At 38.0% G+C, this 14,212-nt stretch overlaps 1 protein-coding gene across 1 annotated transcript; it reads left to right on the forward strand.

Moving 5' to 3' along the window:
• The first annotated feature begins 876 nt into the window (after positions 1 to 876).
• On the forward strand, positions 877 to 11,641 carry LOC113665326 (CCR4-NOT transcription complex subunit 11). The gene is made up of 16 exons (XM_027181005.2): positions 877 to 1,311; positions 2,009 to 2,114; positions 2,532 to 2,666; positions 3,704 to 3,808; positions 4,152 to 4,208; positions 4,989 to 5,101; positions 5,957 to 6,009; positions 6,517 to 6,596; positions 7,230 to 7,305; positions 7,682 to 7,746; positions 8,099 to 8,164; positions 8,507 to 8,586; positions 9,247 to 9,316; positions 9,591 to 9,695; positions 10,048 to 10,098; positions 11,085 to 11,641. The coding sequence occupies exons 1-16, from the start codon at positions 1,274 to 1,276 to the stop codon at positions 11,205 to 11,207; spliced, it is 1,323 nt and encodes a 440-aa protein (XP_027036806.2). The 5' UTR covers positions 877 to 1,273; the 3' UTR covers positions 11,208 to 11,641.
• Positions 11,642 to 14,212: the final 2,571 nt, after the last annotated feature.

The following is a 14,212-nucleotide window of genomic DNA, read 5'->3' on the forward strand; positions in this document are numbered from 1 at the left end:
AGCAGGTTAAAACGTAAATTGAAACTTAATCTATTTCCTCTATCTTTGACGAAGAGAAGTCCACGTTTAAATTGTTTCGGATCATATTTAATGACATTGGTTGGAGTTTCTTCACTAAGCCAAAAGGCTGTGTTGAAACAAAAACAGCGTTCAGAAACATTCAGCGGCCTTGTTGTTCACAGTTCCACTAGAATGATTACTTTATGATTGGCTCGAGGCTTACCGTAGCATGCCCTTTGGAGATTACCGTAATTTTTTCAAAAGATTGTTTTACAGTAGATACCCGAAATAGTGCCCATGCGCATTACGATAGGCCAAGGGCGCGAATTGAATTTTCGAAATCGTGGCCAGAATTAATCAGTTTCTGTGTTATAGCTATTGAGTGGATACAAAATAAAAGCTGGAGTTATTGTTTTAAAGCTGGCCCAAAAGTTTTTAAGCGGTACAATTGAGAGTCACAACTATCTCATATTTACCATGTTTACAAACTGAAATAAGTGCTGTATAAATGCGCTCAGGTCGGACGAGAGTGATTAATTAAACATGTAAACAATGTACATCCTTCACTTAGCGCCAGTGCTTTAAACCAGGCGAAGGGTAATGGAGTGGATGAGGCACCTATTCAAGCCGAGTAAGGATGCTGATTGAAAATTTCCTCCGACGGGAGCGACACTTTGTCGAAGGGAACGCCATTCTAGGGGAGGCGCTAAATCGAGAATTTAAGGTAAGACTTTCGATAGGCCATGAAAGTTCAGCCGTGATCAAGAGATAGATTACTTAACGAGTTTTCGAAGCAAAACAGATGGGTAGTTTTTAATCTTCGCTCACAAATGAGGTGACTGGTTTTCAAAGCATCTGTGGTAATTCTTTCCTAAGGTGACTTGTAGGCCTCTTTAGAGCTCGCTCCGACGACGGGCTGACAGCTTTAAAACTTCTTACGGCTCTAAAACTCCTTGGCAACGCCGTCACACGCTGGTGATTGCTGGGAATGATTAGGAAACAGTGAATCTATCGACCCATAGAATGTTTCAAAGCTTCTCTCTAAGAGCGTAGCTGCCTGTGTAACAGCTGTTTCCAGAGAAGAATTAGGTATCTTTCCCGCGTCTTCTACACATAACTAAGTGACCGCGGGCGCATGTTTATTCATTTCACCGAGGGAGTATGGCACTAGTTGTAATCCAACATGGCCGACTGGTAGCCATCGGCGTGGATTAGTGTGGAACAATTTCTTTTCATTTCTCGTCTCCTTGGTTGCTTTGGTGTTTAATTCACCATGACACTCACTCCTAAAGAATTGTCCTCACTTTTGAGGTAGGTTATTTCTCGTTTATTTCATGATATTGAAAGCAAACTTGTAAACTTCTCATTATGATGTGAGGTTGTGAGCTTGATTCTATGTCTGGTTAAGTGTATCAAATTATTAAACGATCACAGTTTATTTACAAGGGACCTCGGTAAAATTTCTGCACAGCCCCATACTACATTATGCATTCAGTTCTTGGATAGAGAAAACAACGACAAAAACAATACATTGCCATTGGGACAACAGATTTGTTTAACAATAGTATGGGGCTGTGCGGAAATTTTACCGGGACCTCAGGTAATGGACACAGAGAGAAAAAAAAATCTCAAGCCTTATCTGTGTGTTTTAAGAATATTTAATTGGAGTGATTTCATTGTTAAGTAATGTTCTTGTGAAGTCTCATGATCATCAACAGAATTTACAACTGCAATACAGCTGCAGTGACTTGAACAAATCTTTAACCCTTTAACTCCCATGAGTGCCCAAGACAGAATTTCTCCTTACCATATCAAGGCAATATCAACTAGATAGGTGATGAGAATCAAGAAAAATATCAATTTAGAAATAATTTGTTGATTCAATACTAAATTCTCTGAAGTAGGATTTTAAGAATTGTATGGTTGACGGTAAGGAAAATTACAAATTTGATCAGGGAGTTAAAGGGTTTAACTGTGCCCTTCATGTATTGTTTTGTTTATCTCTTAGTATCCTCGCTGAAGATTCCCTTGCTGCATCTTCCTTTGAAGCGATTGCTTCCTCCTTACACCAGAGATTTAATAAAAATGAACATTTCCAAATTGGGAGTGCAATGGTATGTGCAGCACAATAACATTTACCTCTTAAGTTCTCATCTGTACAGTACATGTAATGAATTATGTGTCAGTTTTAGAGTTTTTTGGTGCTACTTGAATTGAGACTGAGATCTACATGTAAAAATTGGATAGCAAAGGGAAACTCCTAATCCCATTTTATAAACAAAGTTTAGGAAAAAAGCACACACACAGTGACTGTTAACACAACACAATGCCTTGGCCAATTCCACAGTCTAACACAATAACCACCAGGGTAACAATTTTCTTCTGTGGTCCATGTGGTTGGCTTTGGTTATCTTGGGCCACAAAATCCTATAAATTATTAGATATGATAGCAGAAGATTATGAAATTTGAATAACACTTACACACATGTGTAGCATCATTATAACATTTTTTGTTGTCCAATTGTTTACAGCTTATGCTCTTACAACAACCTGACTTACTGCCATTAAACATCCAAAGAATTGTAGTCCTGTTTTTGTTGTACGAAATGTATAAAGCCGAGCCTATAGCTAATAACCCTTTTGCGTCTGTGTTTGTCCATGTTCTGGTGAGTATGCCATGTATCCAGTTGTGTTGATTATTTATGGTAACAAGACTTTGTGTCATCCAATTCTGTCTGTAATCATGCTCATGATTTACAAATTGGACTCCTACTTTGCATTTATCAGATTTTGATTATCACCGATATGATTACAGACGGAATTGGACTCCTCTCGGTCCTATTACTGTCATAAAATTATGCTTTGCTCTTGTTCAATTTGTAAATCAAGAGTATCATTGCAGACAGAATTGGACAGCACAAAGTCCTGTCCCCAATTAATCAAAACTCTGACAAAATTTGCTAAAGAAACTACGCACTGGTTGTGTTTTCATAGAGAAAAAAGTTAACTTGGCAAAATGCAAGACAACAGCTCATACATGACATGTTCTGTCCAGTTACACAGGAATGATGTGTTAACTGTTTGTTCAGCTATCCTATTGCACTGTGGAATTATGAGCATGAAGTATATGCTGTCCTATTTGTGCCCTGGTGATAGCCAATCACATTCAAGAATTTCGTTATAGTTTTGATTAAACCTTTAAGTACATTTACATCTAATTTCTCCTTACAGTATCACCCCTGAATCACATATAAGGGTTGTAAGAATAAAGGAAATTGATGGTACAATAAAGTGACGTCCATCTTTTGTGGTGTCATGGAGGTGCCCAGATCAGATTTTACGCAAACCAGTGGAGAACAAACTGTTTGATTAATTTATTTGGTTATTCAAATGTTAACAACATGAAAGGCTTGTATTTTCATTTTGCTTTTTTTTCAATGGCAAATTGATGAGTCCTTTGATCCCCAAGAGTTACTAGCATCTAATTTCTCCTAACAGAATCAAACAGTAGGGTCACAAGAACAAAGGAAATAATCACCTTGATTGTTTAACAAATTCTTCTAGTCAGCACCTTAGGAAATTTATGGAGAACAGCTTGGAGAATAAGCATACTAATGTTAGGGTGAAGATAGGATTAAGGTGGTAAATAGGTCAAAAACATGTTTACAAGTAGTTTTTTCATTTATTTGTTACTGACTTTTAGAGTTCAAATGATGAAAACAGGGTCAGTGGTCTTGAATCACTACCAGCACTGGGTCCAGCTGAGAAATCTTTCTTGTATCTTCTCATCACCACTCCATCAAGAGATGTGAGTATTAAGCAAACTTTAAGTAACATGAAAATTGTGTAATGTAAACATTCTTTTGCAGACTTTGCATATACAGTTGTCCTTGATCCTTGATCTGCCTGCTGTGTTTGGCAGGTGGTTGATATATAAGGGTAGCCATTAATAGAATTTCAGCAGTATTTTCCATTACAGTGCTCATCATTACTTTTTAAATCCAGTTGCCTGTAACTAAACACAGAAGAAATACGAAAGCTTGTACCGAGAGATGTATGGTAATAGAATGATACAGATGTTAGATCTACATAAACAATAATTTTTAACTGGAAAGCTGCCAAGGACTTTGTTGGTTTTTTCCTTTTTTCAGCTTCTAAAGAAAAATCCCCGTCAAGTTTTAGCATTCGACTTTCCTGGGGGAGGACAGGTAAGATATGATTTGGAATGCAAAATTATGTACTTTTACATATGAAATGAGTTAAATACTGTGAAGTGTGTGATGGAAGTGCTAAGATTATTGTAGATAGGGAAATTGTCACTATCTTTATCAAGGCAATAACTCTTAGCTGTGCTGTTTAAATGTGTGTTTGAATTTGAATTTTTTTTTCATGATGTCAATTTGTGCGCATTCAAAGTGTAAAACACAAACACCATCACCTAAAAACAATCAAAGTTTTTAAATCACTTTTATGTGGATTTATGCCTTCTACTAACCAAGGGTTAATGTCTGTACTGTAAGTTATTTTCTGAGTTTTTTTTTTTGGCCTGGATTTATGGCCCTAATCATAAAATATCTGGGCAGAAAAAATGGGGATCTGTAACCTACAGTACAGAACAAGAAAAAAAGGGTAGTAAGATATTCATGAAATATCTGGAGGCAAACAGAGGGAAAAGATTTCAATTCAAAGAGACTTTTGAATATAGTGGGCTGTACATTGAAATACAGTCCACCAAATTGGCAATCATAGTGTGCACAGTAACAAAGATCCATGATAAAGTACAGTTAGAGAGAACTGCACTTGGGTGGTCCAAAGAATTCATGCACATTCATACATGTATTTGTAAGTATTTCGGGGCTGTTACAGTTTTTCTGCTCTATCTTTCTGGTAGCTTCACAAGTGGTTGTGGGATGTAAGTGGTCTAAATTTCAGTTATGGAAGATAATGTTTGGATAGCAGTATATCACTATTTATGCATTTCTCTCCAGAACATTGATCTTAGTTCCCTGCAGTTGGCTCTGACAGAGAAAAATTCTCAGTTGCCTGACTTGAGCTGCTGTGGACTGCCAGCAGTACTGGCTGATGCTGACCCAGATGTCAGGTAATTACATAAAATACAATGAAACCTGTCTTATCTGGATCTCCTGATATGTTAAGCAGATGTTATTAGCCTTATTACAAATGTCTTCTTCTATATATAATGTAAAATTAGGCTGTATTCATTAGACACCTCTACTGAATAGAGATAGACACAAAAACATTATTCAATTGACAGATTATGGAGAAATTAGAGTTTCAATTTTATCCAGTTGCATTGTAAGATTGCATATTTGTTACTTTTTAAATGTGTTTCCAGTAATTGATTTTATTCTGTCTCTACAGAGCAGCCAATTCTAAAGGTTGCTTATCATATAATTTTTTGTATTTACTTCTTTTGTTCAATTTTCTAAACCTGTGATCTGCAAACACTGTAATAAGCAGGCAGTCAGCAAGAGACTAATGGACCTCTGCTTGATGCCAATTTTGTTGTAAATATTTAAATTGAACTTGGAGCTGAGAGATGAGCTATTTGAAGTGTGTTTCTATTGATTTTTTTTCCATGTCTCAATAAAAAATCTTGTGGAGGATAAAGACCTCAATGTAAACCAAAAAAGACAACCTTGGTGAAAGAAAATCACAAATTTATCATTCATACTTGTCCAACTTTGGAATAATTTTATGGTCAATGTTGAACTTCATCATTTTGGTTTTCAATCAAGCAGAGATGTTAACCATTTTCCACCCATGTGGGATGAAGAAAAGTATTATTTCTCAGAGAGGAAGCATAAATTACTGTTTTAAGAGTGGGTTGCTTACAAAGGAGGGGAAAAATGGGCTAAATAAGAATTCTTTTACATTGTATTCCTGTAATTACAAACCACTTTAACTTAAACCTGACTTTTGTTCATTTTAACAGTTCAGGGTTTGATTCTACAGCAGCTTCACAAATCACGGAGACTCTTGTCACAGGTGAGCTAAAGAAACCAACTGTTTGTTTCAAAGCCATACAAAGAGGTGAAATTTCTAAGTTTGTTTTCTCTGAGGTGGGATTTACTTCAGTCTGTGTCATTCTTAAAAATGTCAGTCTGGGAATTCTTCATTCAAGCTTCATTGTGGTTGGTAGTTTTGTGTGGGCTTTGAAGAGAAGCATAAAACAGCAGACCCAGTGTGTTTCCCTTGTGGCCAGTGTCCGATTTTTCCAAGGCCTTTACCGGTCAAACCCTCAAAGTGCTTACAAATTGTACCCCATTACATGACTTATCAAACAGAGTTTAGAATTCTCATTAGTTTTTTTGTTATATATTTTTATATTTTTACTCTTGTGCAACATATCTCTGCTTGAAAATTGTTTGGCATAGTGTTAGTCAAATTAAGCCAAACAGAGGTTTGATTTATGTATAGCAGCACATTTTGAGTTGCTTTCTCAGAAGTTTGTGTCCTTTTTCCTTCATTCTGCATTTGATCTCCATTGAACAGGGCTGAATCCACCATCTGAGTTAAATCTGAGACCAGTGTTTGCCAGAATACCACCTCCACTGTACTCCTGTGATGACGAGGTACAGCACTCATGACATCAAACATTTATCATGACATAGCTAGTGAATTCATGCAATCAAACTCAACTCTGCAAGGGTGCTTCATATTCCCATCGTGCGCAGTGGAGATGTCCATTCACACACGCATCCCCTTATTAACACACCCTGAAAACCACAGACCTCACCCTAAACTGTTCAGGTTATTGTCCTTGCTATTGGAAGACGCAGTACAGAAGAATCCATTGGCATGCAGCTCTCAGTTGGAAGTAGCACCCAACTAGTTCTTTAACCCTTTAACTCCCAAGATCAGATGGTTAATTCTCCACTGTAGCTGCTGCACAATTCTGTTTAAAATAGTTACAAGAATTTGGTGTTAAATCAAGATTACAATTTCTACCAGATGAGTTTCAGTATTCTCATTACCTTTTTACTGGATGTTGTTTGGATGTGAAAGGGAGAGGTTACATGTTAGTCACTTCTGGAAGTTAAAGGGTTTAACAGCAGCTTTAGGCCTCACTTGAACTTCAACATATCTTTAAAAGTGCTACGGCAGTACAACATGTTCAGATTCTGCAAAAATCTGAAAGAGAGTTTTTTTATTTGTTCTGATCAATCTCAAACTATATTTGATTATTATTTATTATTGGTTTGTAGCTTGTATGGATGAACCCTACTGGAGAAGTGCATACTGTTGAATGGGACAGTACCATGTGTGTTACAAACAGCGCTGGTCAGTAAGTCAGTGGTTTGAACAGCTTATTTGGGAAACTGGGTCGAGTGCGTAAAGTCAAGACTAACCAAATTTGGAAAGACGATTGCCGAATATTTAAACTTACTTTTTTTGTTTACCTATGATTCAAACCATACAGAGAGAGTTGGTTGCTTTTCTTTTTATGTACTTTAAGTAGCTTCGACTACTTATGTTTCCGTTGGCTTTGCTACTTTCGCTCCTCTACATATTCAGTGAAAGCTACCATGTAGTCTTGATTGGTGCTGAATACTACAAATATAATCTTTACATCTCCTTTGAATGTTTATAAGTAAGAGCTACATAGCAAATGAATATTTATGGTCCAATTTTTTTATCCCTATTATTATCTCGTAAGGTGCCGAAGTTCGTCGTTTGATGAACAAAGCTTTCAAGGCTCCTCTGGTCATGCAACAACAACAGGTGAAGAACGCTTGTCAAACATTCTTATAACTGTTCATGGCTTAAAGAAAACTCACACTACTGCGGCCATTTTGAAACATTCCCATCTTTGTTTATCGCTGTGGGTGTCTCTTCCCGGGTAACAGTGAGAACTAATTTTGTTCCAGTGCTTGTCTGTCATATGAAATGCCCTTATTTGCGAAGGACACGTTGCGGGATTTTACGTTTAAGTGACTTTAAAAGTGTAACACTCTGTCGATATGAAAATACATTTTAGTAACACAGCTCGTCCAATTTTCTCGCTGATTGAGTACAAATTTTAGTGCGAGACGTACGCCAAAGTTTAGTTGAAGCTGTTTTCTTTTTCATTTAGCAAGTCCTAAGTGAACTCGAAAAAGATCCGAAGCTCGTATATCACGTGGGGCTTACTCCAAATAAGGTAATGTGGACGTGGACTTGATTCTAATAAGGTAACTTGGAACATTTTAGCATGGAAGTTGTTTTTATGAAGTAATGTGTCAAGGAAGAAATTGCTGTGCAAAAAATCTTTTGTGCCTTTTTAAAGGACTCTCTGTAATTAAATTTTCAAGCTTAACCTTTCTACTCACGCCATAACCGGTGCTTAAAACTTCGCCGCTTTTCAGCTTTTCCAAAAATCTGTCAATTTACTACAATGTTGCATTGGTTTCACACATGAGCCCGCAACGTTCGTGGTATGCGAAGCCCTTTTTCAGCTCTGTCTCCTGTTACCAGTATTTACATGCTTGATTGTATTTTGTAGCTTCCTGATCTTGTGGAGAATAATCCACTGATTGCCATTGAAGTCCTACTGAAGTTAATGCAGTCCAATCAAATAACAGAGTAAGTAGCCACTCGTCGTTGGTGGAAAGTTAAGTCGATTCAAAGCCAAGTTTTTGCCAGGAAATACAGGTTATGTATCACGGTAGTTTGGAGATTTGCATTCAGACAAAGTTCTTTGGTAGCAATCAATAACCTCAAGGTTAGTGAATGCTAAGTGAACCCAGGATTAGGGAACGACTTCACCATCAAGTCCGCGTTCTCCAAACCAGCCTTAAAAGACCGGTATGCCCCAGAAACTATAACGCTCACTCCTGACATATCGAGCTGAACACGAGAAGAGAAATTTCATATCTACAAACAACCATGTATTAGTTTGTTAATTATATCAATACCATAGGCCCTTACTGACAAAATGGGCGACTCAGTGAATGAATGAGAACGGATTGAGGATGGCGAACAGTGTGCCATTCATAAATAATCTGATAGAGTAGTGCGAAAGGCGAGCGTGGTATCAACGGCTGATTGCCTTTTCTCAGAAATAATAAGTTTATGCGATTCCTCAGAGTAACTTTGCTTTTCTAAAATTGTCCCGAAATGGGTTTAAAATTTCGACCGTAGATGCTGCCTTTATAGAATCACTTAATGACTTGGCTGTCTTAGTTTGACGATTCAGAATTCGACGCAAATGGCAGGAACTACAAATCTTTCTGTTGTAATCAGGTATTTCTCCGTGTTGGTGAACATGGAGATGTCTCTGCATTCAATGGAGGTCGTCAACAGACTAACAACGGTAAGTAGATATAAGAGAAATTTTCAACTTTGAGTGTCGAATGTAATCCGGGATTGTTTTGGTTTTGCTTTCCCTCTGTGATTGGTCCAAAAAACTCGCGCCACTCTTTCAACCAATCGGATTCAAAACTAACACAAAGCACGTTTTCCCGAGCTTTAGGTAGTTTGGTTGTTTTCACTTAAGATAGTAAGATAATCTTTAAGGACAAATTTGCGAACGAAAATATTTTATGTATTATAATACAGCTTAGTTCTTGTTGCTTGGTTTTTTTCAGGCCGTGGATCTTCCTCAAGAGTTTGTTCATCTTTACATCTCGAACTGTATTTCCACCTGTGAAAATATTAAAGATAAATATATGCAGAATAGACTTGTCAGACTGGTATGTCGGCACTTATTTATGTGCATATCAAAGATGAGTAGACAAACTTCCTACTCAACTCCATATTCATAACCGCTCAGCTCACTTCTGTATGTTTCTATCACGTGTCTTAGATGCTTTAAATAACATTATTTTTTAGTTGTAGTATTGCGGTGTAGTTCGTGTCCTTAATCAGCTAGACAGTGCTTCAATACTTAATAGAGCATATTAAGACGGTCGTGCCTGTTTCTCCAAATGACACTTGATTAGTCATCGTTGTTACGGACGCTTTGTTTTTTTTCCCCCTTCAGTGTCCGTTTAAGAGAAGTTGGACCTTGAATGCCAAGCTTTCTCATCTTCCTTTTCCTTGCAGGTTTGTGTTTTTCTTCAGTCTCTGATTCGTAACAAGATTATAGACGTAAAGGTGGGTAAATAATCAAGGACTATAAATATAATAAAGAGAATTTGATTAGAAAGAAGAATGGCCAACAAAGAAAGTCTCTAATCTAAACTGCCCTTACTTTTGTTAAGTCTGGCGTAGTGAAGTTTTGCTTGCAGTTCTCCAATGAATGAGACAATCTCACGCTCCTGGAAGGTCATCGTGTGACACCACCTGCCGTTATTGGATCGTTGTTCAGCGGGGATTACAATTAATCCTGATGGCGTCTTTGCCTTAATGAGTAAATGAGACCCACAGGAACCCAAAAAATTCATTGAAATGTCGGCGAAAGTCAACCATGTCACTTCCGAAACAATCTCTATTTCCTAATTTCATTACACCGCCCTCTATGAGACCACTCGTATGTCAAATGATGTTAATTTCGGATTCGAGTATGTTACCTTAAAAGGTGGTGTTAACAAAAGAAGAATCGTCTCATTTCTATACAAAACTTTATTAGTTAGGGAGATAAAGCTCTGGGAATAATTTCAGGTACTCAAACTCATGACTGTCCGGTGATCTAAGGGCAGTGCTCTAACTGACTGAGCTATCAAGCCAACTGAGAGCTCGACATTTATGAAGGGCGGATTACTTCAAAATAAGTCATTTGAACTTTGGAATTAAGATTTTACCCGAAGAGCGATCATCACATCTAGAGACACAAGTAGTTTTGAGTGAAGATGGGTTGATTAGGGTCTGAAAGATACTCGAATAAATGATTAGAAAGCAATAGGCATGTTGCGTGTTTCGTTAGTAAACGAAACTCGATAGCAGCGCTGAGATAGACATGGGACCCCTCCCCCTTTGAATAGCTCAGTCATTTGATTTAGCCTCTGTTACTAGCTAAAGATCCGTGACAGCCTACCAAGAGGCTTGCCATGTTTTCAGGAAAATTGCCAGGAGAAAGTCCATGTGGCTTAGCGAATTATTGTTGGGGTTTCTTATTATTATTTTTTTCCCCTTTTTTTCAGGACCTTTTCATCGAAGTTCAAGCGTTCTGTATTGAGTTCAGTCGCATTAGAGAAGCAGCAGGATTGTTTCGACTTCTCAGAACCTTGGACTGTGGTGAAACAAGTCCCGCCGCCACAAAGTAAACGGAATGAAGTCTTGATATCCTACACCACTTGGAAGCGGCTGATTAGCCTATGGGCTTTAAAAAGAACTTACTGACTTTTTGGAACGTTTTCCCTTCTGCTCCCGCCGGACAATTCTGAGTTAACCCTTTCACTCCCATGAGTGACCCTAAAAGAATTTTCCTTACAATATCAATACGATATCAAGCAGACAAGTGATAAGAATAAAGAAAAATATCAATTGGGGGATTGGTTGAGCCAATACTAAATTCTCAGAACTTTCATCGTGAAAATCGTATGGCGGATAGTAAGGAGAATTACTAATGAGATCTTGAGAGTGAATGGGTCAAGGCATGAGCAAACGGCAATAATGATTATCATTTTACCCACTATTCCTGTAATCTTTGATTCAACCGAGAAGAAAAATAGAAGCTAATCTCTTTAGTGCCGACGAATACAAGTATTTGTTTCTCTCTAGCGCGCACACAAACGGCTTGAGCGCAGTGAAATGGAAAGAAGTTGAAGTCTTGATATTTTTCATTGACCGTAACAATAACGGTCAATGACTGGTCGTTATTTATCCCATGGAGAGGTCGGAGGATTTCGTTTGTGTCACGATAAAATTACCTGATCCCTCCCCTAAGGCTTTGCAATATTTCTATAATCTCCTTATCATTTGCATTTTATTTGCAGTCAACCTTCTTTCTTACTTCCTCAATACTCTGTTGGTGACGACTGATGCCCTCTCCTTCCCCCTGAAAACCATGTGATCCCCAAAAATTCGTCCAGGCAATGATAAGGACTGGTACCTATTGGCACTTGGTTAAGTTCGAGCACTCTTGCCAGAAAATTAAAAACGAAATGACTTCAACAAATTTTAAGAGGTCCTATCATTTCTGTTAAGCAAGGTAAGCTTTAAAAATCAAGATTCAGTCGAGATTTCGAGCGTCATTAAGTTACTCATTTACATTTAAAGCGCTAAAGGCAAATTACGGTTTTCAATTGTTCCCTGTTATTTAGCTTACTGTAACCGTATGCCTTTTTAGTATTGATACATGTTCAGCGTAACGTTGGCTTTTTCTTGCTTTGAAATTTAGCCTACAGTCTGAATGTCCTCGGCGGCTCTCTTAAGTTTCTTTTTCACCCGAACCTTTGTGAGATTTCTATTTCCGGAGCACGTCTCACGTAAAAGGCAAGGCTGTATGTGGGTCCTTTACACCAAACAAATAAGAAATAAAAGAGAAGGAAGCCCTTGTTCTGAGTTCTCATCGGGTTATTTTATTACTTTAAGTAGATCTCTCTTTAAGATCATTCGACTTCTGTGAATGAAAATATGCTCCTCGGACAACCAAGCTTAGGGCAGGATCAAGCCTGTTGTCGAGCGTTGCTCTATTCGGAGGAAAGTGGGAAAATATCTTAAAACGCGGATGGTGGAATTTCCTAAATCACAGGATGAAACAATACCCTTAACCGCGGAATGAAAGAATATCCTAAAACGCGGAACGACAGCCATCAACGAAAATATCTGTTGACGGTCAGTAGTTTAGAGAAGGCTGGAGGCAGTTGTAGGGGTTTGACAGATACTTAAAAAGAGTTGCTTCTAAGAGGCAGTATAAATCAATTCACAGAAAAATAGCCACGTTGTTTAGGGACATTGTTATTCTTCAGGTCCGCAAATTTCTCAGATCGATCTTGTTTATGGTGATTTTCGTTTGAGAACGTACACGAAGACAGCACGATTAGTCGTCAATAAGAAAAGACAAAATGATTCGTGTCGGAAGGTTATCGCATTTCATGATGCCCATAATCAAAAAGAGGCGTTCACCCGTCAAGTGAAGATCCTCAGAAGGGAGAGGGGGCGAGGGTTGATTCATCACAAAATTATCGGAAGGAGTGTTCCGTCCAGAGTCAAACCAAAAACACGACACTTTCCACACCTGTCTTCACCTTCAGCCTCTAAAATCCATACCCATTTTTAAATCAAGCTTTTAAGAGTCGCACTTTGCTTACGAACCATGAATTATTTCAGCGTAACCCAGAATTATGGTAGATTAATTAATTTAAGTTACTTTCTCCGTTATCCATTCGAGACAAATGCATTTGAGATCTCGCATGGTCGATTCAAAATCACGATAAGCAGTCTTTTCAAACCAAAAGGGCTCAAGATAATAACTCTTAACCCTTTTACACCCAGAAGAGATCAACATGTGACTTCTCCCTTCAGTATCCATACTTTATCCAGCAAACAGGTATGAGAACACTCAAACTTATCAGGCATAAGTTGTTGATGTGACGCCAAATTCTTGTGATTCATTTATAAAGAAGTGAGTAGGAGAGAGCATTAGGGTCTATTAGAAATCGCAAAACCGTAGAAAAATCATCCAAAACCGCAGAACCGCAAAAAAAAAAAAAAATTCGATTAAAACCGAAAATCACACGCAAAACCGTCGAAACAGATAAATTTTCACATCCCCTGTTATCAAAATCCTAATCGATCCGATACAGTCAGTGACAAGTGGAGCATACAGAGGTTTCATGGCTATTCAAGATCAGTAGAGGCGCATACTTGCCGCTCAGATCAAGGAGAAACCGGAAACCAAACAGGAAAACCCGAAAACCACATCGGATACCAAATCCGAAAACCCGATAGCATTTTTACTAAAACCGAGAACCAAATGCTAAGAAATGGAAAATCGGAAAACTGTAATGAACACCAACCGAGATTTGGCTCAAAAACTGACAAATCGGTCTAAAAAATAACCAAAATTTTAATGTCCTCATCTTATAGCCACCAGTGAGGAGGATTCACAAACAGATCTTGGGTTAAAGCGGCGCATGCCTATGTAGCTTAAACACAGGGGAATTCCAAATGAAGCTTCAAGACACTCGAAAAGGTAGAGTGGATTTAATGGGTTTCCCATCACCGCTTGAAGGCACGGCCATATTTACATTCAGGTAAAAATATCCAAAACGGCCGGAAAATGTTCATTAAATTCACTATCAGTAAGAAATTTTTTTTGTACCTG

This window comes from Pocillopora damicornis, chromosome 3, assembly GCF_964200805.1.
Source record: "Pocillopora damicornis chromosome 3, jaPocDami1.2, whole genome shotgun sequence".
Classification (NCBI taxonomy): domain Eukaryota; kingdom Metazoa; phylum Cnidaria; class Anthozoa; order Scleractinia; family Pocilloporidae; genus Pocillopora; species Pocillopora damicornis.

Coding starts and splice junctions, on each gene's coding strand:
- LOC113665326 (XM_027181005.2), top strand. CDS start 1,274: ATGACACTCACTCCTAAAGAATTGTCCTCACTTTTGAG. Junction 5,102..5,956: donor GATGCTGACCCAGATGTCAG/GTAATTACATAA, acceptor TCATTTTAACAG/TTCAGGGTTTGATTCTACAG. Junction 7,747..8,098: donor TGGTCATGCAACAACAACAG/GTGAAGAACGCT, acceptor TTTTTCATTTAG/CAAGTCCTAAGTGAACTCGA.